Source organism: Python bivittatus, unplaced genomic scaffold (genome assembly GCF_059951505.1).
Source record: "Python bivittatus isolate LINGU-HERP-01145 unplaced genomic scaffold, Pbiv_v1 ctg000080_np1212, whole genome shotgun sequence".
In the NCBI taxonomy this organism is placed as follows: Eukaryota; Metazoa; Chordata; class Lepidosauria; order Squamata; family Pythonidae; genus Python; species Python bivittatus.
Window position 1 is genome coordinate 66,629,178 of NW_028277035.1, and position 15,376 is coordinate 66,644,553.

Consider the following 15,376-nt stretch of genomic DNA (forward strand, 5'->3'; position numbering starts at 1 on the left):
ATTTGCTTTTTTGTCCTGAAGGTAGAATAATACAAGTTGTTCTCTGCTGTCAGTTGCAAATTATAAGATTAGAGTCGTCTTATTCCCAGATCATAAAAACTGTTAAGGTTATCAATCAAGTTAATAAAGATGTCTACTTCATATAGTCTGTTGCCTCATACTTCTGGCAGAAAATCATAGTGAATGGTTGCCTATATTTTCTCCTTGCAGCTATGGTGGAAAACTGAACAGAATTAACAACTTTGTTGTCATTGTTACATATAATTGTATCTCTTAATTTTGTTTGATTCAGAATTCAAAACCAGTTTGGTCTAGTGGTTAAAGCACCAGGCTAGAAAACAGGAGATTATGAGGTCAAGTCCTGCCTGAGGCATGAGAGGGTTGTTGTGGAGAAAATAGGAGGAAGGAGTATTAGGTATGTTCGCTGCCTTGAATTATTTATAAAAATAATATAAGTAGGATTAAAAAAAATTAAATAATTCTTACCTGGCTTTTAAAAAAAAACTAGATAAGACTAGATTAAGGCAATGATTGTGGGTAAGTCTTCTGATATGTGCGGATTTGGATACCTAGTGTTGGATTCATAGTGTTTATATAAATCTCTTTTAATCTTTTAATCTCTTTTTTATCTCTGTAAGTGTGGTTCTTTTATAACTTTTGATCATGTATTTATGATTTTAATTTGATATAAGCCGCCCAGAGTCCCCCATTGTGGGGAGATGGGCGGGGACAAGTCCACTAAATAAATAAATAAAATAAATAAATAAATAAATTTATAGGGAGATTATAGAGCAGATCATAAAAGAAACATATAAGCATTTTGGTATGGTAATTAATCATATAGATTTTGTCAAGAACAAAGCTTGCCAATTTAAGTTGAGCTTTTTAAATTAGGTAATTTTATAAGTAGATTGTGGAATGCTAAATATGTCCTCATTTCAACAAAGCATTGACAAAGTGCCCCATGAGCTTCCAAATGGGTATCCAGTTATATAAGGGCTAGATAGGAAGACAATTAAATGAATACATAGCTGACTTGAAAACTCTACTCACAGTGCTTATTAGTGATTTCCCAACAAGCGGGAATAAGATAATGGATGGGGTACTACAGTGTTCAGTTCTGGGTCCTATTTTGTTGTTATTGTTAATGAGTTGGGTGAAGAAGTAGAGGGAATGCTCTTTAACACTGCAGATGACACAAAACTGAATAGATAATAATACTAAAAAGATTTTAAAAATTCAAAATGATCTTGATAGGTCAGAGAAATGGGCTGAAAAAGAGCCAGAATTAAATTTAACAGAGACAAATGCAAAATTCTTCATTTAAGCAAAAGAAATCAACTGCATGGTTATAGGACAAGAGAAACTTGACTTATAAAAAGGATCTTGGGATAGTAGTTGGTTGCAAACTGGATATGAGCAGAGTGATGTAACTGCAAAAATTCCAGATACAATTTTAGTTTGCATCAATAGAAATATAGTTTTCAAATTATGAGAAGTAATAATTTCTTATATTATGCATTGGTCAGACCTCAAGTATTGTTATCCTGTTCTGGGTCCCATATTGGAAGAAGAATTCAGACACTGGAATAGGTACAGCTGTAGAAAGGCAGCCAGGATGATAGGGTACTAGAAGAGAGATGGTAGGAATTGAAAACGTTGAAAAGAGAAGACTGACGGGGTTGAGGCACAGTTTAAATACATGAAAGGATGCCTTAGAGTGTTGAAGATTTCATCATCTTAAGAGGTCACTAAGATAGAAATCAGGCTTTTTGGTCTTCATATACTTCTTACTAAATCTAGCTTTACTTCAACAAATTATGAATGTTTGCTAGCATTTATTGATAGCTGGGCTAAGCCCATACTTTACATCCAAGACACACTCACTCCCCTTTGTTTTATTTATACATATGTGTTACTACATTGTTACTTTATTCTTTCAGCATTTTGCTTATGTAGAGAAACACACTTCTAAAAGGGGTTCCTCTTGAATTCTAATCTTCAACATACAGGGGAAGGTCAGGATTTATTCTCCTTTGTCCCAAACTGCAGGATTCCTATGGATTCAAGTTCTAGGAAAGCAGATTCTGATTGTTAGGGAAAAAAACTTCTTAACATTAAGAGCAGTTTAGCATTGGAACCAGAAACCAAATGATGAATTTCTATTCCCTGGATATGTTCAGATAGAAACTAAGCAGCCATCTGTCAGGGCTACTTTAAAATGCGTTCCTGCAGAGAGTCAAGTATTGGACCTGATGGCCAAAATCATTCCTCGTAACTTTATAATTGTATGAAATATCTGTTTCATGCATGTTGCTATTAAAAATATCCATAAGTGTAATAAGAAACTTAACATTGCAAAAACAAAACAAAATCCAACCTCAAAACAGTCCAAACTTCTAGCAAAACTTACAGGCTCTGAAACCTTGATTTAGCAGACTGCAGTGGAAACATTCTAACTGGACTTTATGTGCAAATAACAGAAAAGCTTGTTTGGCAAATCAGCCCAGATAATTTACATAATGTACATATATTTTACATAAAGTTAATATATGCCATTGTAAATTTGAATTTAATAGACATTCAGATTTAAGAATCACTTCTTTCCCCCAAGTAGTCCATTAAAATTAAGTTTTTACTGTATATCTAATGCACACAAAAATAAGTGACATGAACTATTACTATAATAATTATTTATACTGCATATTATTAATATAAAGATGCAACTCAGTCTCTACATTTGTATTTGGAGGTAACTGACTTTGCAATTATTGGGGTGCTCTGATTATGTAAGGCAAAAGTGTTAAAATATTGGTGTCTTGTGTAATATAGTCACTGATCACTCATTAGGTGCCAAGCCCTAGCAAAGTAAGGGTAAGATAAAGTTGAAACCCCCTCCAGGCCAGAGACTGGTTAAAGTGGCAGTGCCAAAGGAAATAAACAGATCTTTTTCTAAGCAGAGAGTCACTGAACAATCACCATTTTCATTCATTTTTAGGTTTCTGAATGACCAATCATTTTTATGTCCCCTCTCATCTTGTTCCCATTCCTCTATTCAACTGAAAATAATACTTCATAACATTTATTCAAAATGTTGTGTAACAGCACATACATGCACACACACACAAAGTATGAATAGCTTGAGAAGAGATTGAGGTGTCATGGATGGAGTTGAGGAGATCCTCAAAAGACAGTGGTGAGAAATTGAAAGAACAAAAGGCAATGTTTGAAGCAATGTGTGGACAGGGCGGTTGGTTTGAAAGGGTAGAAAAGTACAGAGAGATGTATTGAATGGTGTTGATAAACTTTTTTTTTCTTTAACTCACTTCTTTAATTTCTTTTTGTTACTCTTTATTACCTTTTTTTTTTGGCACCTAAAAGCATGGCTAGATTGGGTATGTATGTGTCACCACCCATCTCTATAGTGGGATGGGTAGTGACAAATTTGAAATATAAATAAATAAATATAAATAAATAAACTTTTAGAGCAAAATAATCAGGTTTGGCAAAATCTAGTACAGTACCAAGATGTATCATATCAGTATAGATTTACTGAAGACTGTGTTTGGTTGTTTGCAGTAGAAGAGAAGATGTTAAGATTCTGAACTTTTCTTGCTAAAAAAGAATTACAGGTAGTCCCTAGTTTAAGAACGAGTTCTGTTCCAAGGTCTGTCCTTAAGTCAAATTTGTATGTAAGCTGGAACAGTATTATTATATAATATTGTATAAGTAGTATTGTGTAATTAACTCAAACCATTGTGTATTTAATTCACATCATTGTGTATTTAACTTGAATTTGCTGCACTAGGCTCTGTTCTTAACTATGGGTCATCTGTAAACCAGGCATTCTTACCCTGGGAACTACCTGTACTAGATTCAGCTGCTTTTCCCCATATGCATCTGATACTACATAGTCTCAGTCCTTGTTTTCTCTCTTTTTCATAAGCTACGTATTGTGCCTAATATTTTAATTGGTTTTGTTTTTGATTTCTATTCAGTTAATACTGTTTAAAAAAAAAAGACTATGTTTGATGCCTTACCACTGTATAAGTTATTTAAAATTAGGTATGTTTTCTTTTTATTGATAGGTATTACTGTATTTTTAATTATGTCAATTCTTTTGGATTGTGGGCACATTTTGAATGTTAATGTGTAAAAGTGACTGTCACAATATAGCTACCACAGAGGAGCCTGTCCTTTTCACAAAATGGCTACCAAATTAGGCATTTACCAGAAGGCAGACTGCCTTCTGTAGAGCTTTCTGTTAGTTCAGAGTTCCTTTGTTTTTTTGCTGGGCAGATAGGCACGCCTCCAGAGAAAACATCGGGCTGCAGCTATGCACCATTTTTATTTTTTAATAATGTCTTTGGGGCCTATGTGTGATCCAGAGGCATCTTTATAAATAAGTCACGTTAGCTGCTGGTGTTTTGTAGTAAATCAGTTTCCTAACTAATTTTTTTATCCAAGCATTAGAAATCAGGTGTGACAAGAGGTGCTTTAGTGCCCACAGGTGCTGTTTTGCATACACCTGAGCTAAAAGTCCAGCTCCAAGATGGCCATACCATTGATTCCATTTGCCATTATTTCATGAAGATTAATAGTTGGAGCTACGTTCCAAGTAAAATATTGTATGTTCTCGAAATGCATCTTTTGACTATAAAGTCAACCTTTTGGTTCAGCATAGTAGCTAATTACATAAACTATTATTTATAGATATCTAATAGTTTTTCTTTTTTTTTTAAATGTCTTCTACACAGATAATTCAGAGGATATTCAGTTTGAAAATACAAAAGAAAGTAACAATTTTCTGTTACCCAATGCTAAAGTAGAAAGTTGGCAACCAAAATTTGTCTCCCGAAGTTCTTTATGCACATCATGGAAAGGATTGCTGTTTTTTCACTTGACATGGTGAAATACCCCTTCAGCTCAGCAAATACGCAGATAACTTGGAGAAGGAAAATATCGTAGTGGACATCTCAAAGAATAGCAGCCACTAAATGGGAAGAACCTAGCTACTATTGACTATTATTAGCTATGATCTTATTTCTGTCAGTTTTAGACAGTATCTTTCTAAACTGTATCTGAATGGTAGTCCAAAAAGGTGTGGGAACATAGGCAAACTTTCTGACAGAAGTGTCATTGTTCAGTTTGGGGGTCAGAATCAGCTGTTTGTAGAGAAAAGATTACGAATGATTTAAGGAATTTGTGCAAAAAAAACCCCTCAATTCTGAAAAAAATATTGTCATTCAGTACTTTGTGAAATCATTTAAAGAACTACATTTGTATTAACCACTTTTATGGACATTTACAATTATTTACATATGTATAGGGCACTTTGATTTACATATATTTATGCAATGATAATTCTGAAAATGTTTTGGCATAAAGCATAGACATTAATGAATTGCAAAGATGGTAGATGCGTCATAAGAAACAAAATACAATGCAAAGTTTGTATTGTTTTCTTGTTTCATTTTATTGGGATGAAATGTATCAGAGAATAATAGAAAATTATTTTCTGATGAAATTTACTATTTTGTTGTATACTGCATAATCATAGTTGGACCCAGGATAGACTAAGAGGAAAGCTCTGTAACCTGGGTACATCTTTCCCTGAGAGATTAATTGTATTATTAGACAAACTGCTCCAGCAGCTGGCAAAACAGCAGGAACACGTCGATTCTGCTTCCTTGGTTACAGGGAGTGATAGTGTACTTGACCTTCAGAGGAGCAGGGTCATGGGGAGGGCATTTTTAAATAATTCTGTCATTTTATCACTGGAATCTTTATAAATGGAGTTCAGATACAAACCTTTGGAAGTAGAATAAAACTGATATTTTCATTTTTCTTCAATTGTTTTGCCCAAAGATCTTTGCTGAGGAAAAATGTAAATAAAGCTGCAGAACGATTTGACACTGTAAGTATTGGAGTCTGTATAGTTTCAAGCTCGAAGCAAATAATTCAAAGGTTATTACAGATGAGATTCTTTTTTAAATGAATATATAGAATATGAAGGTAGTTTACTTTGTTTATGAATTATTTTAATAATCCTTTATTAAATGACGTTTCAAGTAATTTTAATAATAGAGTATTAATATTTTACCAGACAAATGGATTTACAAATTTAGAATATTTTAAGTGCTTAGAAAAAGCCATTATTCTTTACAAACTGATTTTAATTAACAATTTTAATCATAATCATCAGTTATTGATGTATTTTACAGTTTTATATCCTTTCATGATAAGCAGTATTCCTTAACACATAATTTTAATTCATACTTTGTAACTATTTTTATAACAATCACAGTAATTATTAGTTAACATTTTCTGATCAAATATATTTACTGTATTTTACTTAGCAGTATCAAAGATAGAATATTATGCATTCCTTAAGAATAAGTCTGATACTAAGCAAACTATTTGCTTGCCTAATTCAAAAGTGTCTAATGCAATCTTTCCCAAATTAGTTCTTTCTAAAAGTACTATTGACCATGGTGGCCGGGAATGATGAGAGTTTTTCTTAAAGACATCTGAATGAAGCAGGTTGAAGAAGGCTGTTTTAGAGTAAGATATGTAAAAGTGAGCTAGAAAGAAAAAACTGATCGTTATATTCATCACATTAATGCATGCATATGCACACATATACACAACTGTTCGAAATAACATTTTAAAACTACAAATACATATATTTGTATACATTATTTTAAATAATTGTCAGAATTTATGAAATTGTTTAATAACAGAGTTAGATACTTAATATTCCTTGGCAAATAATCCTGCAGTGGAACATCTGACATTTCCTGTGCTTCATGTCTATATCCAAAATGCCAAGCTAACTTTCTGAATGAAAAATACTTGTATTGTGCTTTTGAACCATCTTCTCTTCTGGGAAAAAAATTAGCATTCCACTGTAAGTGGCATCTGATATTGTTTGTTTGTATAATTGGTCTGTTTCTTTTAATTCAGAAATGTGGCAATGCAACATCAAGAACCAAGTTGAAGAGCTGCAAATAATTTACCTATCCTAAATACTTTGTTTTGTATACAATCATAGTGTCTATGCTCTGAGTGGTGGACATTTGCTGCTCTTTCTGTGATACTTCCCATCTATTTATAGCTATAGACTTAAACATTTTTAGATAGCATTTCATGGAGCATTTTTTGTGATCATTATTAATGGTATTTCTAATTAAAACAAGTTAGTAACTGGCACTTTTTTTTTTTAATCCATTCAGTCGTGTCCAGTTCTCAGAGACTGCCTGGACAAGTCCCTGCAGTTTTCTTGGCCAGGTTTTTCAGAAGTGGTTTGCCATTGCCTCCTTCCTCAGGCTGAAAGAAAGTGACTGGCCCAAGGTCACCCAGCTAGCTTTGTGCCTAGGAGATAATAAAAAGGAAACAAAAAGACCAGAACACCTCATCAGCAATCAACACCCAGATAAGCAGGGATTAACACCTCCTCTCTGCAGTATTAATTACCTCCTGATTGAATTATTGCAATGTATTATACAAGGGGGTGCCCTTTAAGATCATCTAGAACTTCAACTGGTCCAGAATGCAGCAGTGCATGTAGTTATGGGCATTCCTCATTAGCGCCATATTACAGCTCTACTGCATGAGCTGCACTGGCTCCCATAGGCTTCCAGGTGCAATTCAACGTACTGCTTATCAGCTATAAAGCACTAAATGGCAGAGGACTGGGTTATTTGCGGGACTGCCTTCCTTTGGGGTTGGTAGTTGACATTTTGTGTCAAAGCTGCCCAAAGTCACTTTGCTTGAGTTGGGAATAATGGAATGTATGGTTGCAAGATATACATAAATGTCAAAAAGGAACTTATCAAAATTCTCCCTCCCATCTAACAAAGTGGATAGGCAGAAGCATGCTTTTACCCACAGCCATTTTCACATCATTCCTCACAACAGACGATATTGCAAACATTCTCACAACAGATCTTGTATTGCCCAATATTTTCGTACCAGCATTTTCTCATGTGAAACTCTCTCCTCTTTCCCTTTCTTAGTAAATTTTCTACCAAGGTGCACAAATTCATTGATTTGTCTACTGCTTGATTGTTTGTCTGGTGTTAATCTTGGTGTTAATCTCTGCTTTATATGGGTGATGATTGCTGGCGAGGAGATGTTCTGGTCTTTTTGTTTCCTTTTTATTGTCTCTTTTGAATAGTGTGTAAATGTTGTTTATCTCTATGTGCCTGTTGATGCCTGACTTGTCTGAATACTAAGCTTCCAGGAATTCCCTCACATTTTTGGATTTAGCTTGGTCTAAGATGCTCACAGTTTCCCAGTTGAAACTATGGTTAAGTCTGTCCATGTGTTGTGAGATTAAGGAGTTTTCATCGTCTTTTCTGACTGCTAGTTGGTGTTCATGGATGCGTTCTGCTAGTCTTCTGCCTGTCTGTCCTACATAGTGGTTGTTATAGTCCTTACACTGTACGTTGTAGATAACTCCTGTTTTTTTCTTCTTGGGCTACTGGGTCTTTTGGTTTACTTAAGATGGAGGGCTTTAGTTGTTTGTATGCTACAGTGATGCCATGTGGTTGTAATAGTCTGTTGGTTGTTTCTGAGATGTTTCTGATGTATGGCAGCGTTATGCTTTTCATAGCTTGTGTTGGTTGTGTTGTGGGTTGAGTGATCAGGCACTTTTTGATAAAGTTGTGGGTATCCATTTTGTTGGAAGATGTTGTATAGGTGGTCTGTTTCCTTTTCTGCTGTTCTGGGTTGCTGTAGTGTGCTTGTGCTCGTCTGAATAACATTCTTACACAGCTCCTCTTGTGGGAGATTGGGTTGTTACTTTGGTAATGGAGCACTTGGTTAGTGTGGGTTGTTTTTCCATAGACTTGTGTTTCTAATTTGCCGTTATTTCCTCTGCTGATGTGGATATCCAGGAATGGTAATATGTTGTTGTTTTCTTCTTCCCTAGTGAATTTTATTCCTTTGAAAATGTTGTTGATTAGTTCATGTGTCTTCTTTAGTTGTTCCTCTTTTATTATGACAAAGGTGTCATCTATATACTGGATTCATACTTTTGGTTGTATGCATGGAAGTGCTATAGTTACTAGACGCTGCGTTACGATCTCTGCAACGAATCCTCAGACTGGTGATCCCATGGATGTTCCTCTGATTTGTTGGTATATTTGTCCCTCAAACTGGAAATAGATAGTGAGGCAGAGATTGATCCTGGGTGTTTCGATCTTAGTGTATTTGGTTAGGTTGGGTGTGTTGTGTAGTACTGCTATCATGGATTCTTTCACTAGTTCCAGTTCTATGGATGTAAAGAGTGCTGTGACATCAAATGAAACTATAATTTCACCTTCATATATTTGTAGGTCTTTGATTTTCTGGAGATACTGTAGTGGGGAGTTGATAGAATATTTGCTCCCTTCTGTGAGATGTCCAAGCTTTTTTGTGAGTTCTTTTGCTATGTTGTAAGTTGGGGTCCCTGATAACGATACAGTTGGTCAGAGAGGTATATCAGGCTTGTGTATTTTTGGGCATCCATAGAAGTGTGGAAGGATGGGTCCACTGCTTTTCATCCGCCACTGTTCTTTTGTGATACGGCCTTTCCTGGTTAGGTTGTTAAGGGTTCTTTTGATCAGGTTGCCTAGTTTCTGTATCAGGTTGGTGTTTACTGGAATGTAAGTTTCTTTGTCCTCCAGTAACTTTTTGGCTTTTTGTATGTATTGTGATCTATCCATGATAACTGTGGTTTGACATTTGTCTGTTGGGAGGATGATGATGGTTTGGTCTTTCTTTAGGTTTTTGAAGGCTACTCTATCCTTTGCTATGACTTGGTGCCGATTCTGTGTTCTTCTGATCTGTGGTATGATTATCTGCCTTGTTTTCTTGAGTCTCTGTGTTAAGTACTATGGTTTTAAATGCTGCTTCTAAGGCTGCACAGAATTCTAACTGATTAGCATCATCCATGTTATAGTAGAGGCCTTTCTGGAGGATATTGTGTTCTGCAGTGTCGGCCTTCTTTAAAGCCTTAAAGACCTGTTCTGTCACCTGGCCTGGGGGTCAGGAGGTGGAGTTGAGCCCATGCATGTTATGTTAATCATTACTGATGGATCTGTTTTTACCCTGACTGCTCTTTTACGTCTGTTGTGGGGGGGGGGTTTTTATTTTTTTTATTTTTTTTTTTTAACATTGTTAACCGCTCAGAGTCATTAATTTGAGATGGGCCATATAAATTGAATAAATAAACAAGAAACATTTATTAGGACTTGTCCAAAACCTCTATTTCACACGCCATAGTATGTTTGGCAGACTGTTCTCGCATACAAAATACTTAGCAGATATCCTTAGTCCATCTGATAGGAGACCCTGTACCCTTGTGTAATATAATGCTTTGCCTTCTTCTCTCTTAGGAGAAAGATGTCAAAATGTTCCAGTGCAAGAATGATTTTGCCTATGCCCCCTAGAGGAAATAGAAACAGTGTCATGTGTCATCTTGCAGTGTCTTTTTTTTTTACAGGACATGGCATCTAGTCACACAAGATCAGACAGGGAGATCACTTGCTTACTTTTGGCTGACAGCTCAGTAAATATCTGTAGAAGGGTTACCAGATTTCTTGGAATTGCTGTTGCTGCAAGACAGTTAATTATATAGCAGTCTTATTAATTTGTTTCCTCTAAGATGATTTGTATTCTTTTTTGGTTTGTTTTGATGTTCTTTATTTATTCTCCTGATTGTTTTAATACATGCAATATTTTAGTTTTGCCTTCTATGCTTTGTCCTCTGACCATAAATTTAATTTAAAAACCATTCTAATTTTAATAATTATTTAACTATCTGTTCATCTTAGCTGTTGTATTGGGCTGTAATGTATTGTAACGTGCTTGATAAATTTTGGTCTCTTGAGTGCAGATAACCTCCAAACAGTTTATATAATTACCTTTTTTTTTTTAGTCAGTGCCACATATATACCTTTAACTATCCTAATCTCCACATCCAAAGCTGTAGGTAATTGAATTCCATTTCCTGGCTTCCCTATTAAGAGAAAGGTAATGTGTGGAAAATAGTTTTATTAGTGCACTGAAAAGAAACCCTTTTCTTTCCTGATGGAAGGTTCTAACTTAGGGTGCAAAAAATGTGGCACAGCATGCCAGCTTCTCTTCGGAAGCCCCTAGAGCATGAGGAGCTAATTTGGAAGGCATTCTTTGAAGTTTGGAGGCAAAATAAGTGTCTTATAACTTGGAGAAACTTGCACATGTATCCTGTTGTATAACCCCTCAACCAAAGCGTTTCAGATATTTCATGAAATAATTTATTAAGTTATGTAATAAATAATAAAATAATATTCACTGTATTGTTTTGCCATACATAATGTCATTTTTTTCATAAATCATTCTAGGTCCAAACTGTCCAGTCAACCTTATCTGAAACTCCAGTGATGACCAGCCCTTCCCAGCGCATCCAGATAATCTCCACAGATTCCACTGTATCATCACCACAACGGATTCAGGTATAGGTTTGTTTTCTAATTATAGTCTGTACCATCTCTTTCGGCTTAATATGTATTGTCAAAATTGTTCAGTAATAATAAAATATATTAATATCTTTATTTCTTTATGTGACCATTTCAGACCTAATGTGTAATTTTATAGTTATTTAGAAACATTGTGGAAGGAACCGATTTACTATGAGAGAGCTATCTTCTACTATCTAAGAGGCTTTATTTCATTATTGGAACTACATTTTTGGAAGCATTTTGTCAGAGATCCTTCTTTCTTATTTGTATGCACTGGTGGGTAGTACATGTTTTAAGACAATTTCCTATTTCATTTTGAGTAATCATGTACATATTCAAAACACCTGCTGATAGAATCTTTCCATTTTTATTATAGCCTTTTTTTTTTTTGCCTAACCTGCATCCATGATTTGGTAACAGAGGAAAAACAGCATTCTTTATACTGTAAATAATGGCATATAATTCTTAAAAGTGAACTTAAAACTTTTTTTTTTCTTTTTGTTATAGATTGTCACAGATCAGCAAACAGGGCAGAAAATTCAAATAGTGACGGCAGTGGATTCATCAGTATCTCCAAAGCAACAATTTATACTTGCTAGTCCAGATGGAACAGGAACAGGGAAAGTGATATTAGCTGCACCTGAGGCTTCTAATACTAAGCAACTTATTTTTACCACCACAGATAATATTGTGCCAGGCAGAATACAGGTAAACACCTCAGTTAAAGGATATATATATTGGATATTCCAACTCAACAGCATGCAGAGAGATGGCTTCTAGTTTGGCTAGTTAGTATGGTTGGGTCACTCCATAGAATCTATATTCTATATTCTATTCTCCACTTTGTATTACTGAAATATTATCAGCACAACTGATAAATCAGGTGATCTCAAAACACAGATGCAAAACTAAAGATGTGATTAAGATTGTATAGAACAACACTGTCATGTTATGCAAACTAGACAGTGGGCTGTGCTTTACATCCTCTTGAAGCAATCAGTAGATGGCTGCCATGTGAATGAATCAATATGACTTTCCTTCATATTATCATGCTGTCAGTTACCATTAAACTTTTAAGGCTTTTTTTGTTGGTTTGCTATTCCTTCTGTTTGATACCCTATCTTTTTTCATCTTTTCCATGCTTCTTCCCTTTCTGCAGGTTTTTCTGTGGCCACAGCTGTGTTTTAAAATTAAGTTTGAAAAATTGCAACATCTTTTTAAATACAATTTCAAATAGAAATTATACTATAAACCTTCAAATGTTTCATTTTAGATTGTCACTGACTCTGCCTCTGTGGAACGTTTGTTGGCTAAAACTGATGTCCAGCGACCACAGGTAGTAGAGTATTGTGTTGTCTGTGGAGACAAAGCTTCAGGTAAGACATCAGGCTATTTGGCTGAAAGGACACATTTGCCTTAAACAGTCACAAAGTACTAATTTTTCACTGAAAGGCAGATTTGATGAGGCTAAAAACACAAATAACTTTTTTTGCTGGTGATCGTGGAATCTTCAAGAAAGTAAAAAACTGGACTTAATGTCAATATTGTAACAGTGATATTGTTCATTTTCCATAGACCTCCTGGCCCCCAAGTGAACATCATTCCTTTTAAGTCACATATGCAATGAGAATGTCTCCCAGAGTTCCCAGGAAATTTTCTGTGGTTCCCTGTAGGGAGGAGCAGTAACAAGGAAATAGTATTTCCTTAATACAAAAATGGAACTTTACAGGGTGTGATGGCAGCAAAGTGGTACAACCAAAGAGACAAAATCTAAATTTGGAAATATTGATTTGGCTTCAGAGTGAAAGAAAAGAAGATAATGCCAGAGAAGGCTTTAGAGTGGCCCAACAAAATGCTTAAGTACTTTTGGTTCCATGGAAAGTCCATTTGATTTTTTAAAAATGGATTTAGTTTCAAAGGAAGTGGGGTGAAGAGCACAAAACTCAGAGTGATTTTGACTCTGCTTGAAATAGGACAGAAGCAAGGATTACTAGACAATGAACAGAGTAAATGTTCTAAAGAACAAATAGAAACTTTCCTTTCATTTTTGTCTTTTTGACTGAGCTTTCAGTTGGCTGATTCGTCCTAACAAAAACTAGAAGACAACTGGGTAGGGCATTTTCAAAACAAGATGAGGACATGAATGCTACCAGTGTAATGCTTAATTAGTAATTAAATGTACTAATTTGTTGGGATCCAGTTTTCTTCAGGATAGGAGAATGTTGGCTGTCTAGTTTTTGAATTGGTCAGTTTGTAGATTTTAATAGTTCGCTTGATTGAAAGCTTTTGCAATTTTTTTTTGTGTGTGTGTGCAATTCACAGGAGTGTTTTTCCTGCTTGAGTTACAGCAAAAGACATATGAATAGTGACTTTTTATTAAAATAAAACCAGGTAGCCAGCATATTAGCTTCAGAATAATTTTTCTTCCTTCTTCTTGAGTCTTACCTCTTCAGTTACTTTCCAGAACAAAAGTTATTTTAGATTACTAGGGTAATACCAGCACAATACATATTTATAAAAAAAAACATTGCTGAACACCTTGATAAAGCTGCCTGACGATATTTAGGGAGCATTTTTTGAAGAAAAGATGCAAAAAAACTGACTGACTCTTTAACACCTAACAGTCAAGAATGGGAAAATTGAGGACTTTCTTCTCCCCATCCCCCATAAACCACCTAAGTTAAAGATTATCAAATTTTGCTCTAAAATGGTAAATGAATTTGTGTGCTTTGCTGATAAAGCTGGGCAAGAAATAAATGTACTACTTTTAATAATTAAATTATAATCTATATGTCAAATGGAACAATGTTATAACATTGCAACTTTATAAAGTATAACCTTTTCTTTAGGAGTGAACAGTAAAACAATCATGTTTAAAACTATTTATATAACGGTTAGGATGAGCTTGCTTACTTTTATATAATTCTTGAAATATGGACAAAATTATTTTTGAGATAGCCACTGTTAGTGTCACATATTTATTTTGGATTCATACTGCTGTTTATAGCAGTAACTGTAGGTAATCCTGACTTTGCTTTCAGCTTATCCAGGCAGAGTTGGAGCAAATTCTGGCAACAATCCAGCTTTGCATACTTGCACACCAAAGCCAGAGCCTAATCAGAATGTGCTCCAGGCAGAGAAGGAGTGAGTTCTGACAGGATTCCAGTTCTGTTTTTATAAGAACAATAACATTAACATGCAAAGCTAGGTTGTAGTACTGAAGAATGTACATCATATAGGGTTAATTGTTGGGTTCTAATTCTCTGAATTTGGTTGTTTTCCTGTAGACGTTTCATTGCCAGGCTAGATAACTGTAGCAGCCGCTATGTAGGACAGACATATAGAAAATTGGCAGAACGCATCTACAAACATCAACTGGCAGTCAGAAGTTATGGTGAAAATTCCTTAATCTCTCAACAAATTCAGTCACAATTTCAACTGGGAAATTGTTGATATTTGATATCAAGTCAAATCCAAAAATGCTAGGGACTCCCTGGGAGCTTGGCATGTTGACAAATCAGCCATCAACAGACACATAGAGATAAATCCCATTTACATAGTATTTAAAAGGTATAATCAAAAATCAAGGAAGGAAACAAACAACCCCAAGCACATCCCCCCAGCAACTAGCCCCCCCGAAAAGCAGGAAATAGCATAGATAAGCAATCAAGGAAGAAACAATAGCCTCATTAAGGAACCATCAAGGAAGAAACCACACCTCAGTCAAGGCTGGCAGGGAAAGTTACTGTACATAAACAACCAGCAAATGTCACTCTCTCATATACTGATGTCACCCAGTCTGGTAATGAAACATCTTCAGCAAAAATACCCAAGCTCATAGAACACCAAACCCAAAAGCTAAACTAACTTGTCCAGGCAGAACAGGAGCA

At 35.1% G+C, this 15,376-nt stretch overlaps 1 protein-coding gene across 4 annotated transcripts in view; it reads left to right on the forward strand.

Moving 5' to 3' along the window:
• The window catches only part of NR2C2 (nuclear receptor subfamily 2 group C member 2), a 59,432-nt gene that overhangs the window by 6,675 nt on the left and 37,381 nt on the right, over nucleotides 1-15,376 (forward strand). For 3 of the 4 annotated variants that reach the window (XR_015794915.1, XM_007429461.4, XM_007429462.4), the window contains 3 exons: nucleotides 11,370-11,480; nucleotides 11,994-12,194; nucleotides 12,760-12,862. Coding sequence is in view for 3 of the 4 variants with exons in the window: in XM_007429461.4 (XP_007429523.1) it covers nucleotides 11,370-11,480; nucleotides 11,994-12,194; nucleotides 12,760-12,862 (415 nt within the window). In the remaining variant the exon portion in view is untranslated. Of the gene's footprint in view, nucleotides 1-5,703; nucleotides 5,918-11,369; nucleotides 11,481-11,993; nucleotides 12,195-12,759; nucleotides 12,863-15,376 lie in introns of those variants that run through there. The other variant, XM_007429463.4, reaches the window with a different exon arrangement.